This window comes from Rana temporaria, chromosome 3 (genome assembly GCF_905171775.1).
Source record: "Rana temporaria chromosome 3, aRanTem1.1, whole genome shotgun sequence".
Classification (NCBI taxonomy): domain Eukaryota; kingdom Metazoa; phylum Chordata; class Amphibia; order Anura; family Ranidae; genus Rana; species Rana temporaria.
Window position 1 is genome coordinate 164,693,481 of NC_053491.1, and position 16,877 is coordinate 164,710,357.

The 16,877-nt window shown below is 52.6% G+C and overlaps 1 protein-coding gene across 1 annotated transcript; it reads right to left on the minus strand.

The window, feature by feature from the left end:
- Positions 1–795: 795 nt before the first annotated feature.
- LSM8 (LSM8 homolog, U6 small nuclear RNA associated) lies at positions 796–16,078 on the minus strand. Its single transcript, XM_040343754.1, has 4 exons — positions 15,956–16,078; positions 12,071–12,111; positions 6,517–6,644; positions 796–1,126 (listed from the first exon to the last, which is right to left on the minus strand). Exons 1-4 carry the CDS (start codon positions 15,984–15,986, stop codon positions 1,036–1,038), a joined length of 291 nt encoding a protein of 96 aa, XP_040199688.1. The 5' UTR covers positions 15,987–16,078; the 3' UTR covers positions 796–1,035.
- Between the last annotated feature and the right edge of the window lie 799 nt (positions 16,079–16,877).

The following is a 16,877-nucleotide window of genomic DNA, read 5'->3' on the forward strand; positions in this document are numbered from 1 at the left end:
AAAAGAGTGGGAACTTCCAAAAGGAGAAGTTCCACTGTTCCTCCTCTCCCTCTACATTTGGCACTTTTATTCGGGGGGGGGGGGGGGACAAGTACCCACTCCTGGCCTGATCAGATCAAATGTTGTCCAGAAGACTGTGGGGCCATTTGCAAAGCACAGTGCACGTTAGTATTTTTTTTAAATTGTACATTTTCTCAGTTTAAACATTTGATATGATTTCTATTGTGAATAAAATATGAGTTTATGAGATTTGCAAATCATTGCATTGGTTTTTATGTAGGTTTTATACAATTTTGGGGGGAATTGGGGTTTGTATACTGGCGGCCTTATTTTCAAACAATTGATCTGAAGAGAAAGAAGAGTTAGGCTTGGTTCACATGAGTCTCACAGAAGCGGTCCAGTGCATGCTGGTTCACCGTTTCAGGTCCAATTTCAGCCCAAATTTTCGGCTGAAACGGACCGAAAGACACTGCGTTTTTGTGCAACATGCACCGGACCCGCTGCAGAGATATGTGAACTGGCTCCATAGAGAGGTGGTCAAATTCTCCTATTACGAATTGGATGCAGTGATTCTGCATCCAATTCGCAATGATGTAAGCCGAGCCTGAAAGACAGAAGAGAAATTACCAAGATGGAGACCCCTGCTAAGTTTAAGGTGCTCACCACTGACAGCGTAATGAATCATCTACTGCAGAGGTAACTGCTATACAGAATGGATACAATATTGCAACCTGTGATAATGTTTTAATTACAGCTTTAAAAGTGAATAAGAAAATCAGAATCCACCAACAGCAATTCAGTTGGTGCAAGAATATCAGCCTGAATTCCTTGCCCTTTTACTTCTTTATAATACAAAGCAAATAGTCTAAAGACAGACAATAGTAGCATGAAGAAAAAGTCTAAAATGTACAAACATTTTATTATACACAATTAACTAAACACAATAACAATAATACATATGATGTTTATCCAAACGCTTGTAAGAAAACATATATAATGAATAAAATCATGTACAGCTTATTATTTACACAGAGATCAATTTACAACGGAGTTCAAAGGTTCTGCTCTGATGTTCCCCAAATCCAGCGAAGAATCCGTCTCCTCATCTATTTCTCCAATGACCGCTCTGTAGTGAGTGATGGAAAGAGTTAAAGCAGAAAATTCTTATCAATATTCAATTAGTATCTTCCTGTGAAAGATGGTGGTGCTATAAACAAGACAATGGTCATTGTACTACCCCATTCTGTACATCATGTACTTCTGATCTGGTAAGTGGATTAATGGTGGCGGATTCACATTGGATCTATATGGGATCACTGGAACACCGTCAAGTGGAATGTGCACGGGTGTTTTAAAATAGTTACACCATCGTCTGACTTTCCTTGCATCCATACTTTGGACTTATAATCGTATGTTTTTTTGTTTTTCTTTGGTGTTTTTTCAACAATTTTTCTTACATGTTATTTTTATTCATCGATGGATGAGTTTTGCTGCTGATCACTGCAGTCAGAGCTTGTGTGTTGACCAATTATATGCCAATCACTTATGGTGACATGTATTTGCACAATTTTTGTTATTGGTTTGTGTCATATATCACATATGTTTAATATTCATTTATATACACCATCAAGATAGCGTGTTTTACTTTACAGGTTAACTTGCACCTTGGATATGCTCCCTTTATGGCAGTATATCTTTCTGGTATAGTGTAACTATTTTCCACATGTACCAAATCTCATGACACCCTACTGACTATGACCACTACATCCACACACTAAAATCACACCCCTAATTTGTAGCCACATCCACAAACCCCACCCCACTTTTAAACACTCCCTGCAACAATTTGGCATGACATTTTGGAACAAAAAGCAGGCAAACATGGAAGGCCTACAAATCAAAAAGCTAAGGCATTATGTGTAGAGATGATGTGGCATGTGCTATGCATGCCTTGGACAATTGTGGGTAAGGTAAAATTGTGGTAACAGTGAGAGGGTCCTAAAGGGGGCATGGTTAAATACAATCTGAGCCTACCCCTCTACGGGTCAGGAATATGTAAAACACAGAGTGCAAGGGTCAGAAATATGTAACATACAGGCCAGTGGACACAGTATAGCCAAAAACGACCCCCTCCTCCCGGTGTAAATCCCCACAGTAAACATTCCAAGGCCCTCCCAAATCCTCCTCAGTACAGACCCCTCTCACCAAATTGCCCACAATACAGACCTCTCCTTGACCTTCCTTTCCCCCAGTACACATTTCTCCCCCCCCCCCCACTTCTTCCTCAGTCCTGGTCTGAAAATGCCAGCAATCGCAGTGCATATGGCACTAAAGTACCAAAAGTTGGCCATCTCTCTTTAGTGCCTTGCAGTTTATAACAAGCTAGTGTCTACATGGAAGATGATGGTGGGGAGTAGAGGTCGACCGATATATCGGCCGATATTTGGCCTTTTTTATGAAATCGGCATCGGCCGATTATTGTGAAAAGATCGGCCGATTCGCGGCAATCGCGGCTATTACAATAAATGGCTGGCATGGCCGCCTGCCCTGCAGCAGCGTGTGTCCCTGAATCCTCCACCCGCACGGCCACCTCGCTCCAATAGCAAGGAAAGATTTTACTGCCATTGCATAGTACCGCCCCGTCCCCGCTCCGCCCCCTCCGTCTGCGTGCTGTATTGGATAAACAATCATTGGCCCTTTACAAGCATCTGCCACGTGACTTTCAGTACTGACCAGTGCTCTTGTAGCAATGTATTCTTGATTCCTACTACACCCGCACGGCCACTATAGAGAAGCTAAGGAGAGATTTCACTGGCATTCATCGTACCGCCCCTCCCCTCCCTCGGCGTGCTGTATTAGATACTTGTAAAGGGCCAACGATTGTTTCTCTAATACAGCACGCCGAGGGAGGGGGCGGGGCGGTACGATGAATGGCAGTGAAATCTCTCCTTAGCTTCTCTATAGTGGCCGTGCGGGTGGAGGCTTCAAGAATATATTGCTTCAAGAGCACTGGTCAGTACTGCAAGTCAGGTGGCAGAGAAACCATCATTGGCCCTTTACAAGCATCTTCCACCTGACATGGTAACTCCCCCCAGCAGGAGATCGTGGCCAGCACTAGCTCTGTCTTCCTTTGCTGCTGAGGTGGAGCCTGCTGGCTGCTTGTACTATACTTGTTCAATGATTGGCTGGTCATCTCATCAGCATGCACCTAGCCTATCAGGTGCATGCAGATAGATACCAGCATGTATGGAGGGTAAGTGCTACTGTACTGTACTGTACCCCCCCCCCTGCAGACTTAATTGTATGTCTTTTTAAAGTGAAACCTGGCTGAGGCACCACCCCCCCCCCACAACGCAGCACCACCCATCCCTCCCCACAACGCAGCCCCCCCCCCCCACAACGCAGCACCACCCACGCCCCCCCCAACCACAACGCAGCACCACCCACGCCCCCCCAACCACAACGCAGCACGCCCCCCCAACCACAACGCAGCACCACCCACGCCCCCCCAACCACAACGCAGCACCACCCACGCCCCCCCAACCACAACGCAGCACCACCCACGCCCCCCCAACCACAACGCAGCACCACCCACGCCCCCCCAACCACAACGCAGCACCACCCACGCCCCCCCAACCACAACGCAGCACCACCCATCCCTCCCCACAACGCAGCACCACCCCCCCCCCACAACGCAGCACCACCCACGCCCCCCCCAACCACAACGCAGCACCACCCACGCCCCCCCCCCCACGCAGCAGCACCACCCACGCCCCCCCACAATGCAGCACCACCCATCCCTCCCCACAACGCAGCACCACCCATCCCTCCCCACAACGCAGCACCCCCCCCCCCCACAACGCAGCACCACCCACGCCCCCCCCAACCACAACGCAGCACCACCCACGCCCCCCCAACCACAACGCAGCACCACCCACGCCCCCCCACCACAACGCAGCACCACCCACGCCCCCCCAACCACAACCCATCCCTCCCCACAACGCAGCACCACCCACGCCCCCCCCACAACGCAGCACCACCCACGCCCCCCAACGCAGCACCACCCACGCCCCCCCAACGCAGCACCACCCACGCCCCCCCAACGCAGCACCACCCACGCCCCCCCAACGCAGCACCACCCACGCCCCCCCAACGCAGCACCACCCACGCCCCCCCAACGCAGCACCACCCCCCCCCCAACCACAACGCAGCACCACCCCCCCCCCCCAACCACAACGCAGCACCACCCCCCCCCCCCCAACCACAACGCAGCACCACCCCCCCCCCCCCAACCACAACGCAGCACCACCCCCCCCCAACCACAACGCAGCACCACCCCCCCCCCAACCACAACGCAGCACCACCCCCCCCCAACCACAACGCAGCACCACCCACCCCCCAACCAAGCACCACCCCCCCCCCCAAACCACAACGCAGCACCACCCCCCCCCCAACCACACCCCAGCACCACCCCCCCCCCCCCCAACCACAACGCAGCACCACCCCCCCCCCCAACCACAACGCAGCACCACCCCCCCCCCCAACCACAACGCAGCACCACCCCCCCCCCCCAACCACAACGCAGCACCACCCCCCCCCCCAACCACAACGCAGCACCACCCCCCCCCCCAACCACAACGCAGCACCACCCCCCCCCAACCACAACGCAGCACCACCCCCCCCCCCAACCACAACGCAGCACCACCCACGCCCCCCCCAACGCAGCACCCCCCAACGCAGCACCACCCACGCCCCCCCAACCACAACGCAGCACCACCCCCCCCCCCAACCACAACGCAGCACCACCCCCCCCCCCAACCACAACGCAGCACCACCCCCCCCCAACCACAACGCAGCACCACCCCCCCCCCAACCACAATGCAGCACCACCCCCCCCCAACCACAACGCAGCACCACCCCCCCCCCCAACCACAACGCAGCACCACCCCCCCCCCAACCACAACGCAGCACCACCCACCCCCCAACCAAGCACCACCCCCCCCCCCCCCAAACCACAACGCAGCACCACCCCCCCCCCCCCAACCACAACGCAGCACCACCCCCCCCCCCAACCACAACGCAGCACCACCCCCCCCCCCCAACCACAACGCAGCACCACCCCCCCCCCCAACCACAACGCAGCACCACCCCCCCCCCCAACCACAACGCAGCACCACCCCCCCCCCAACCACAACGCAGCACCACCCCCCCCCCCAACCACAACGCAGCAAAGCCCCCCCCCCCAACCACAACGCAGCACCACCCCCCCCCAACCACAACGCAGCACCACCCCCCCCCAACCACAACGCAGCACCACCCCCCCCCAACCACAACGCAGCACCACCCACGCCCCCCCCAACGCAGCACCCCCCAACGCAGCACCACCCACGCCCCCCCAACCACAACGCAGCACCACCCACGCCCCCCCAACCACAACGCAGCACCACCCCCCCCCCCCAACCACAACGCAGCACCACCCATCCCTCCCCACAACGCAGCAACACCCCCCCCCCACAACGCAGCAACACCCCCCCCCCCACAACGCAGCACCACCCATCCCTCCCCACAACGCAGCACCACCCATCCCTCCCCACAACGCAGCACCACCCATCCCTCCCCACAACGCAGCACCACCCATCCCTCCCCACAACGCAGCACCACCCATCCCTCCCCACAACGCAGCACCACCCATCCCTCCCCACAACGCAGCACCACCCATCCCTCCCCACAACGCAGCACCACCCATCCCTCCCCACAACGCAGCACCACCCATCCCTCCCCACAACGCAGCACCACCCATCCCCCCCCACAACGCAGCACCACCCATCCCCCCCCACAACGCAGCACCACCCATCCCCCCCCCCACAACGCAGCACCACCCACCCCCCCCCACAACGCAGCACCACCCACCCCCCCCCACAACGCAGCACCACCCATCCCCCCCCCACAACGCAGCACCACCCATCCCCCCCCACAACGCAGCACCACCCGCACCTATCAAAAAATAAAAAAATCGGCCCAAAATATCGGCCGCAAAAATCGGCATTATATATCGGCCATCGGCCGCACAGATTTCTAAATATCGGCATCGGCCATAGAAAAACCCATATCGGTCGACCTCTAGTGGGGAGCACTGCAAGTAATCAACACAGACTTAGTGTGGTACATAAAGCTTTTTTTTAGCCTTAGGCTGGGTACACAAGGGCTGAAAATCAGCCAGTTTGGCAGCAACCGGTCCACTTTCGGCCCGTGTGTACAGCAGTCTGTTAGACAGAAGCTGGTCTTATGACCAGCTTCTGTTAAACAGTTATGCTGGATCGCTGCTCTAACATCACTAAGTTAGTACAGTGATCTGTCCATTTTTTTTCCCCGTTCAGCCCACTGGGTTGAACATAAAAAAAAAAAAAAACACACACCAACAATGTCTTGTGTGTACCCCCACATTACAAACAGTTTCAAAAGTTGTATAGGTAAACATACAAGATTAATACAACATTTTAAAATCACAATACATACACATTATCTCCTCGTACAATGTATAGTCCCAGTACTACTTGCTCTACTCCTTGTGAAGAGCTGAATACTCGCTCATGGCTCTCGTCCAAAATTAGGTTTATCGTCTGATCAAAACCCTTGAGTGTTCCCTTGAAAGAAATAAAACAAAACGATAAAATACTTGCATATAAGATACACATTTAAGGAATACACAGGCTGCCAATGCCGACAACTGCCATTGGTTGGAGTCCCTTAAAAGCAGCATGCAGCAAGTGAAATCAGAACTGCATGCAGGTTCTATATCAGTAAATAAAAGCACTTATGAAATGGATTACAGCCAGGCAATACTTTTAATGTGATTTACCAATGTCATCCCACATGCTTCTCAGTACAGATTGCCTTTTAATTTACACTGATTGACGAAAGAAAAAAAAGTGACAATTGTTCACATTAAACCTTTGAGTTCGGAAGTGGGGGGGGGGGGGGGTATAAATAATCAACCCAAGCAGGACAAAGTGCCAGTTTACAGTTAGTGAATTTGTATTACGTTACTCACCAGGTCCTGGGTGCAGCCTGCTATGTTAAATACTTACCTGGTGGACAGGAAGGTACAGTAAAGATGGCTATAGCCTTGATAAAGGCCAGTATTGCAGTGCAGGCTGCACTCAGAACAAGCACCCAATTAAATATAGTACAAGTTCAATAAAATGGGTCAATTTATAAATGATTAAAGAATAAGTTCACCTTTGGGAACATGTTCCACCTGTTTTTTGGGTGCAACATGTTCCTACTGCTGCAGTCGCTGCCCTCTTCTCTCTCTCCCTGTGACAGCAGTATAGGGAAAAATAGGATTTTTGTACTCACTGTAAAATTATTTTCTCTGAAGTTCATGGACGGACACAGCTCAATTAATTCTTGACAGTAGGGTTATGTTCCGTCAGGAGAGGACTAGGAAGGCATGTTAAACAGTTAAAAAACATGTAACACAGCAAAGCCAAACAGTACCAGGCTACTCTGGATATAGCCCCTCACCCTGTAGTCAGCAGCTCAGTTCATCAAAAAGCAGTACAAACCTAAAAAGGAGGGGTGGGTGCTGTGTCCGTCCATGGACTTCAGAGAAAAGGATTTTACGGCGAGTACAAAAATCCTATTTTCTCTTTTGTTCATGGACGGACACAGCCAGGGCTGTGGAGTCGGTAGATAAATGTTCCGACTCCTCTGTATTAATATGCGAATGTATTTTATACATTCCTTGAGGGAAAGAAACACAACCTACCACAGGACTACTGGCTGGGAAGCCAACAGTCTACTGCAGGGGTCTCAAACTCAAATTACCTGAGGGCCACAAGACAAGTTTCCATATCCCATGGGGGGCCGCATGCAAACTTTCAAACTTCAAAAACAGTACTGGTGTCAGCGAACGCATTATTAACCCTGACCACTACACTACACACTGACCACTCACCATCAGGGTACAGCACATCAGGGCACAGGGCACAGCACACATGAAGTGCACAGCGCACATCAGGGTACAAAGCCCAGCACATCAGGGTACAAAGCCCAGCACATCAGGATACAGGGCACATCAGAGCACAGCACATAGGGGTACAGCACAACAGGCCACATCAGGGTGCACGGCACATTAGGGCAGGGCATATCAGGACAGGGCACATGGCACAGTGCAGGACATGGCACATCAGGGCACATGGCACATCAGGGTACATGGGCCACATCAGGGTACATGGGGCACAATCAGAGCACATGGGGCACAATCAGGGCACATACGAGCACACCAGGGCACATGGGGCACATGAGAGCATATCAGGGCACAATCAGGGAACATGGGGCACACCAGGGAACATGGGGCACATGAGAGCACATCAGGGCACAGCACATCAGGACAGGGCACATGACACATCAGGACAGGGCACATGACACATCAGGGTACAGGGCACATGAAACAGCACATCAGGGTACAAAGCCCAGCACATCAGGGTACCCCATGTACCGGGCTTTGTACCCTGATGTGCTGTTTCATGTGCCCTGTACCCTGATGTGCCATGTGCCCTGATGTGCTGGGCTTTGTACCCTGATGTGCTGTTTCATGTGCCCTGTACCCTGATGTGCCATGTGCCCTGATGTGCTACTCCCCGGCAGCCCCCCTCTCTTCTCGTCCATCTCAGATGATGTCACAAGCAAATGGGGATGGACGAGAAGAGAGAAGGGGCCGCCGGGGAGTAGCAGTGTGACATGAGAGACAAGTGAACTTATGACAGACGCTTCCTGCGCTACTCTTCATGCACCTCGATCTACACTTCCGCGGGACACGCCCTGCCTGCGGGCCATTTAAAACCGGTCAGCGGGCCGCAAATGGCCCGCGGGCCGGTACTTTGAGACCCCTGGTCCACTGTATTGCACAGTTTAAGCAAAAGACAAACACAATGAAAACAAAGTTTTTTTATTCTAAAACATGATTTTCCTAGGAGAATCCCATAGTCATGTTTAAAGTTTAAGCTAACAATCAGAGTTTACAAGTTTTTATAGCCTTCGCTAAATGACAGCAGTTTTTCTAATGGTTTACAGCTTCAGTCTTGAACTATTGGCACTCCATTCCCTTCACTTATACAAGTGTCTCACTCGCTAGTCCTGCAAAAAACATATTTATTTAATCCCTTATCAGTGAGAGGCTAGGTTACACATGGATGCTGCGTTCCCTGTAAAAGCAGAACACAACACTATGGAAAGTATAAGTATTGCAGCTCCTAATTGTGCGTTGCGTGCCATATAGTGAAGCACATGAAAAGCATGCTTCTTCACGGTCACTTAACGTGTTCGTTTTGCGGTTACGTGAGGCACTGCATGCATTGGTCTTTATTCTTACAGTAGAGAAGTCATTAATTATAACTTTTTGTGAATTGGGACATTTAAACTTGCTTTTTTTTTTTTTTTATTCCAATCTAAATTTAGTAGGAGTCGGAGTCGGTGCATTGTTTGCCGACTCCGACTCCAGGTACCCAAAATTTCCCCCGACTCCGACTCCACAGCCCTGGACACAGCTCCATTAATTCTCAACAGTAGGGACCTCCCCAAGCAGTGTCAAAAAACGAGGGGTGGGCACAGCAAATAAACCAACTTCCACCCAAAAACAGAGCTACTCAACGGAGGAGTTGCAACATTAAACAGCCGCCTGCTAAACTTTGCGGTCGAAAGCAAGCATCCGAAGATGCAAGCACATCAACCTTGTAAAATTTTGTGAAAGTGTGAACGGACGACCAGGTCGCCGCCTTACACACCTGTGAGACAGACGCTTGATGTCAGGAGGCACCAATTGCCCTGGTCGAATGCGCCATGAAAGGAAATTGAGGCGCCCGCCCCTCTAGGGCATAAGGCTGAATCACGATCTGTCTGATCCACCGAGAAATGGTGGCCGACGAGACCGCCAGGCCTTTATTTGGACCAGTCACCGACACAAACAGTGAGTCTGACCTCCGAAACTGAGCCATAGCAGACAGATACACCCGCAGAGTTCGGACCACGTCCAAGGAATGTAGAGCAACCTCTTTGGGATGCGATGGCCAAGGACACAGGGATGTGTCCTCATTAAGATGAAAGGCCGAAACAACCTTCGGAAGAAAGGAAGGCTGCGGGCGTAGCACTGCTTTATCCTTGTGGAGGATCAAGTAGGGGGACTTGCAAGACAAGGCCGCCAATTCAGAAACCCTCCTGACAGTTGTAATAGCCACCAGAAAAGCCACCTTCTTAGAGAGTGTCGAACGGGGGGACCTCTCTGATGTTCTCAAAGGGAGGTTTCTGAAGTACCAAGAGCACCAGATTCAAATCCCAAGGGGGTATTGGTGGACGAACCAGAGGGGCCACATGTCAAATCCACTGCACAAAACGTACTCACCAATGGATGAGCTGCCAAGGCTGAAATCTGCCCGTTAATGGTGCTTAGGGCAAGTTTTTGATCCACTCCACGCTGTAAAAACAGCAGGATCCTAGAAACTGAATAAGCCCGTGGGCGCCACTCCATTTCCTCGCACATGGAGATGTAGGCCTTCCACGTGCGATGATGGATCTTCTGAGAATATGACCTCCGTGCCCTCAGCATGGTGGAAATTACCGAATCCAAAAAACCTTAGTACCCGACTTTCAACAGCCATGCCGTTAAAGCCAGCGACTGTAAAGCAGGATGAAGTATGGGACCTTGCGACAGAAGGTCCTCTCGCATCGGCAGTCGCCAAGGGACATCCGCCACCAGGCGTACAAGGTCTGCGTACCAAGGGCGCCAAGGCCAATCTGGGGCAATTAGAATCACCACTCTGCGAAGCAGACGAGAAAGAAGCTTCAGCGGTGGAAAGCATATATCAGCTGATACTGTCCCTACCAACGCAGGGTTGACATACGCCACCGCCATGGCATTGTCCAACTGGCTCCTGACTGGACATCCCTGAAGCCTCTGTGACCAAGTTCCAGCAAATTGATTGACAGGCAGGATTCTTCTTGCGTCCCTTCACCCTGCGTGGACTGAACTTCCCAGACACCCCCATGAGGCCACCATGAGACCCAGGACTTGCATGTAGAAGCGCAGTGACCACCTGCGGGATGCCAACAGCTCCACCGCAGTCCAAAGAGTCTGCAACTTCTCCAAGGGGAGGAAAACTCTTGCTTTTGAGGAGTCCTGAGCTGCTGACTGCAGGGTGAGGGGTTATAGCCAGAGGACCGGCCCCTGGGCGGTACTGTTCAGCTTTGCTGTGTTACATGTTTTTTAACTGTTTAACTGTCTGCCTAGTCCTCGCCTGATAAACGGAACATAACCCTACTGTCAAGAATTAACGAAAGAGAAAGTTCCTTGTACTAGCTTCAATTTCTGAAAACAACATATAAATGAACTACATGTCCCTATATATCCTTTGTGGCTGTCGGCTTGTAGTTCTCAATGAGTCTTCCTGTCAGTGTGAAACTGCTTGGCCGTACCATGTACAGACAGCTCACAATGACATTGTGCAAAAAAAATAAAAGGCAAACGCAGATTTTTTTTTTACCTGCAAAAAATGTGCATTTATGATGACTATTTTTTTTTAACCACTTCCAGACCGCCCGCTGACGTTATACGTAGGTACTTTGACATTAAATACCGGGATAATGGCAGCAGATAGATTAAACCAGCGGGCGGTTCGCTTTCAGAAAAGTGGTCCCTGGGCGTATTTGCCGGGAGAAGTGCCCACCGCTCCTGGCACGCATCGGTAGTCTCCACCGCTTACCGGAGCCCCCTCTGAGGCATTGTGTCGAGTGAGGGAATGATGGCCCCCACTCTACTCAATTATGGCAGCGACGCAACGTCAAACATCATGTCCGCCCAACAGCCTTAAAGGGATATTTTGTTTTTTTAATTGCATGCAAGTGTTAATGTGAGATCTGAGGTCTTTTTTACCCCAGATCTCATGATTCATCAAATCGCGTCCAAGTACCCCAAGGATTAAGCAACCTCCATAACAGCGGGAACAACACTAAGACCTTCACAGCTATTATTCCAACAGCTTATAGACAACTCTGTTCAAACAGAAAATCTTACCACAATCATCCTCCCGTCCGCTGTAATAACTGCAACTGTTCCTAAAAAATGTCTGTTAAGGACGTAAACTGGTTTTATATATAACAGAAATGGCTGTTGCTAGGCAGTCTTCCTAACCTGCCACTACCTATACTGCGGCTAGCTTCTTTCTCGTCCTCCTTGCCTTGACTTCTGGGGAATTGGGTCACAGAAGACAGTCGGCCATTGACAAAGCGCCGCAAAACTCGCACATGCGCAGAAGGAAACGCGCAGTGAAGCTGCAAGGCTCCACTGACTGTTTCCCTTCGTTCGAATGGCAGCCCCGGGATCCGATGGATAGATCGACCTGAGGGGGGTCGACATCGCGGGCACCCTGGACAGGTAAGTGTGCTTATTAAAAGTCAGCAGCTACAGTGTTTGTAGCTGCGGACTTTAAAAAAAAAAAAATCAGCTGGAACAGCGCTTTAATGTACCACTAGGGATCCATGCTACTTCCACATTTTTTTTTTCTTCCCCACTTGGCAAGTATAGCTGGCCAGGTAATGTCAAAGGTAAGGGTGTGCTTAACGCTCTGCAAACACAGACTTTCAGAAAGTCAGTGGGGTTGATTTACTAAAACTGTTGAGTGCAAAATCTGGTGCATGGTAGCCAATCAGCGTCTAACTTCAGCTTGTTCAATTAAGCTTTGACAAAAGCCGATTGTTTTTTTTATGCAGAGCGGCACCAGGTTATGCATGATATAGTTTTAGTAAATCATGCCCACTGTCTCATTGTACCCCTGCATCCTGTGTGCCACTTCCCTGAATTTTCTATCAGGAAGCGCAGACACCGACCCGTCATTACTCACTGTATTGGATTCATCTGGGACCTCATCTCCCATCGTGTATGTATCCTGATTGATAAGATTTTGTAGATGTGAGGACACTGCCGGCGTTTTATCAGATAGCCGCTACCTGGCCTACTACACACGCGCGGCCGAAGTGACATGGTTATGTTGTTACACCCACACTAGTCCGCAGTAAGCCTGGAGTTAGAAGTCGGCAAGCAGACATCCTATACACCAGGGATATGCAATTAGCAGACCTCCAGCTGTTGCAGAACTACAATTCCCATGAGGCATAGCAAGACTGACAGCCACAAGCATGACAAGCCACAAGCAAGGCATGATGGGACTTGTAGTTTTGTAACAGCTGGAGGTCCGCTAATTGCATATCCCTGCTATACACCAACCGGAGTCTTGCTTTACACAGTTATTTTGAACAGTAAACTCAGCTAATATAGTAAAATGCAGTATTTAGAAGTCTAACACTGCTTTGATGTTTAAGTTTTAAAAGAAGCCGTGTTTGGTCACATCAAACATGTGAGATCAGAAGGCTCGTCGCTGCTTTTAAAGCAGAGGGCCACCCGAAATTTATTTATTTTTTTAAAAGCCAGCAGCTACAAATACTGCAGCTGCTGACTTTTAAAAAATGGACACTCACCTGTCCAGCGTGCCCGCGATGTCGGCAGACGAGGCTGAGCAATCGCTTGTCTCTCAGATGCTGCCGCCGCCATCCTTGCGGCTTCACTGCCCAGTTCCCTACTGCGCATGCACAAGTAGCGCAGCGCGCCGTCACTGGTACCCGCTCCTTCCTGGGAACAGTGCGTTTCCCAGGAGACAGCGGGGGGGGGGGGGGGGGAGAGTGGCGTGACTCCCACAGGAGTTTATGCCCGGAAGTGGGTGCACTCCCCTCCTCCCTGAAAGGTGCCAGATGTGGAGGGAGAAAAAAAAAGCGGAAGTTCCATTTTTGGGTGGAACTTCGCTTTAAAATTCAACATCAAAACAGTGTTACAGACTTATAAATACTGCATTTCACTATATAAGCGTAGTTTACGGTTAAAAATACCTGTGAAAAGAAAGACTTGGCCGGGTGTACAAAGATGTCCACTTGCCGACTTCTAATTCCAGGCTTACTGCGGGTGTACCAAGATGGCTGCGAGGCAACGTCACTTTGGCTGCGCATGCGCAGTAGGAAAGGTAGTGGCTTTGTGATGGGTAGCGGCTATCTGATAGAACTCCTGCACAGACACACCTCTGCTCCTCCTTCCTTCTTTGGGGTTTGTTGTCCTCTATGCTGCCTACAGGGGGGGGGGGGGGCAGGCAGCGTGCGCAGCCCTCGCCTACGTGAGGGGGGAGAAGGCAGCGTGCGCAGCCCTCGCCTACGTGAGGGGGGAGAAGGCAGCGTGCGCAGCCCTCGCCTACGTGAGGGGGGAGAAGGCAGCGTGCGCAGCCCTCGCCTACGTGAGGGGGGAGAAGGCAGCGTGCGCAGCCCTCGCCTACGTGAGGGGGGAGCAGGCAGCGTGCGCCCCTCGCCTAAGTGAGGTGGGAGAAGGCAGCGTGCGCCCCTCGCCTACGTGAGGTGGGAGAAGGCAGCGTGCGCCCCTCGCCTACGTGAGGTGGGAGAAGGCAGCGTGCGCCCCTCGCCTACGTGAGGTGGGAGAAGGCAGCGTGCGCCCCTCGCCTACGTGAGGTGGGAGAAGGCAGCGTGCGCCCCTCGCCTACGTGAGGGGGGAGAAGGCAGCGTGCGCCCCTCGCCTACGTGAGGGGGGAGGAGCAGGCAGCGTGCGCCCCTCGTCTACGTGAGGGGGGAGGAGCAGGCAGCGTGCGCCCCTCGTCTACGTGAGGGGGGAGGAGCAGGCAGCGTGCGCCCCTCGTCTACGTGAGGGGGGGGGCAGCAGGCAGCGTGCGCCCCTCGCCTACGTGAGGGGGGAGAAGGCAGCGTGCGCCCCTCGCCTACGTGAGGGGGGAGAAGGCAGCGTGCGCAGCCCTCGCCTACGTGAGGGGGGAGAAGGCAGCGTGCGCAGCCCTCGCCTACGTGAGGGGGGAGAAGGCAGCGTGGCAGCCCTCGCCTACGTGAGGGGGGAGAAGGCAGCGTGCGCAGCCCTCGCCTACGTGAGGGGGGAGAAGGCAGCGTGCGCAGCCCTCGCCTACGTGAGGGGGGAGAAGGCAGCGTGCGCAGCCCTCGCCTACGTGAGGGGGGAGAAGGCAGCGTGCGCCCCTCGCCTACGTCAGGGGGGAGAAGGCAGCGTGCGCCCCTCGCCTACGTCAGGGGGGAGAAGGCAGCGTGCGCCCCTCGCCTACGTCAGGGGGGAGAAGGCAGCGTGCGCCCCTCGCCTACGTCAGGGGGGAGAAGGCAGCGTGCGCCCCTCGCCTACGTCAGGGGGGAGAAGGCAGCGTGCGCCCCTCGCCTACGTCAGGGGGGAGAAGGCAGCGTGCGCCCCTCGCCTACGTCAGGGGGGAGAAGGCAGCGTGCGCCCCTCGCCTACGTGAGGGGGGAGAAGGCAGCGTGCGCCCCTCGCCTACGTCAGGGGGGAGAAGGCAGCGTGCGCCCCTCGCCTACGTGAGGGGGGAGAAGGCAGCGTGCGCCCCTCGCCTACGTGAGGGGGGAGAAAGCAGCATGCGCCCCTCGCCTACGTGAGAAGGCAGCGTGCGCCCCTCGCCTACGTGAGGGGGGAGAAGGCAGCGTGCGCCCCTCGCCTACGTGAGGGGGAGAAGGCAGCGTGCGCCCCTCACCTACGTCTAACCTCATTCCTTTAAAACCAAACACATTGATAACAAAGGTTCTGTGGCTGGTTGTGTTAAATAAACAGTGCCTTGTGTGCATTAAGTAAGCCTCAGAAGCCGTGTCATTTATATGCGTTTGGTTTTAAAGGAAAGAGGTGACAACCATGACCTCGCTGAGGAGGAAAAAGTGAAGTTATTGCTCCGTCCTGTATGACCAAAGCTCAGGTTTGCTGTAAGCAGGCAGAGTAGGAAATATTCCCAGGAGACACAGGAATAAAACAACTGTGAGCAGCTCACACATACAGCACAATAAAACAGTCACAACTACTGTAAACTACAAGCCAACACTCAGTCCAGGATACGGTTGATATAATTCTCCAGAGCTGTCGCCATACTACCGGTTCTCTGCGGACCGCCTCACTCACTCCTCGTACAGAAACAAACGCGCCAGCCGCTCCGGCGCTTCTCTGACGTCATCACCCAGCGACTTTCCTCCAACTAGAGAACGCCGTCCGGTGACCCTTGGCCGCCATTTTTCTGGAGCCCGCGTAGAAAGAAGTGCTGCCATGCAGAACGAATGCGGTATAATTGGCATCACTGCGAGAGCACTGCTGCGGGAACACAGAGTAAAGCCTGATTCCCATATATGCCTTTTTAGTACATTTTGCAGGTTTGCACGTGCATAGGAAACCATATTAAATGGACTGTAGTGCAAAAAGCACTAAAAATGCATAGGTGTGAACCAGGCCTCAGTGCCATAGCAGTACACAGCGACGTTGGACAATTTTGTTTGTATAACAGAAAGGAAAATGCTGCCCACTGCGACCATCATTAACCACTTGGCCTCCGCACATTTTGGGTAGAGCTCCGCTTTAAAGTAGGGTCGTTGTTCTGCCAAATAAATTGCGTCCGGCGGATAAGGAACACCACTGTACTGCGCAGGCGCGGCGCTTGCGCAGTACGAACCTCAACTGACCCTCCGAAAATAGCCAAACATGTACAGCTGAGAGTCCGCTCTACACGGCGCCTGCGCAATGAGTATGACACATGCCGCACGCTGCCGATGCTAGTGCTACTCTGCAAGGGGCGGGGGTAATTTTACTAATAAATTACACGTCTTAGCGGGGGGGGTGTTAAAACAAATGAAATGCTGGTTTGGCAATGTCGATGGGTGGACTTTGAAATGTTCCCTGTTAAGACGTGTACTTTTTTGGTAAAATCTCCCCGGCCCCTTGCAGAGTAGCACTAGCATCGGGAGCGTGCGGCATGTGTAAAAGTCATTGC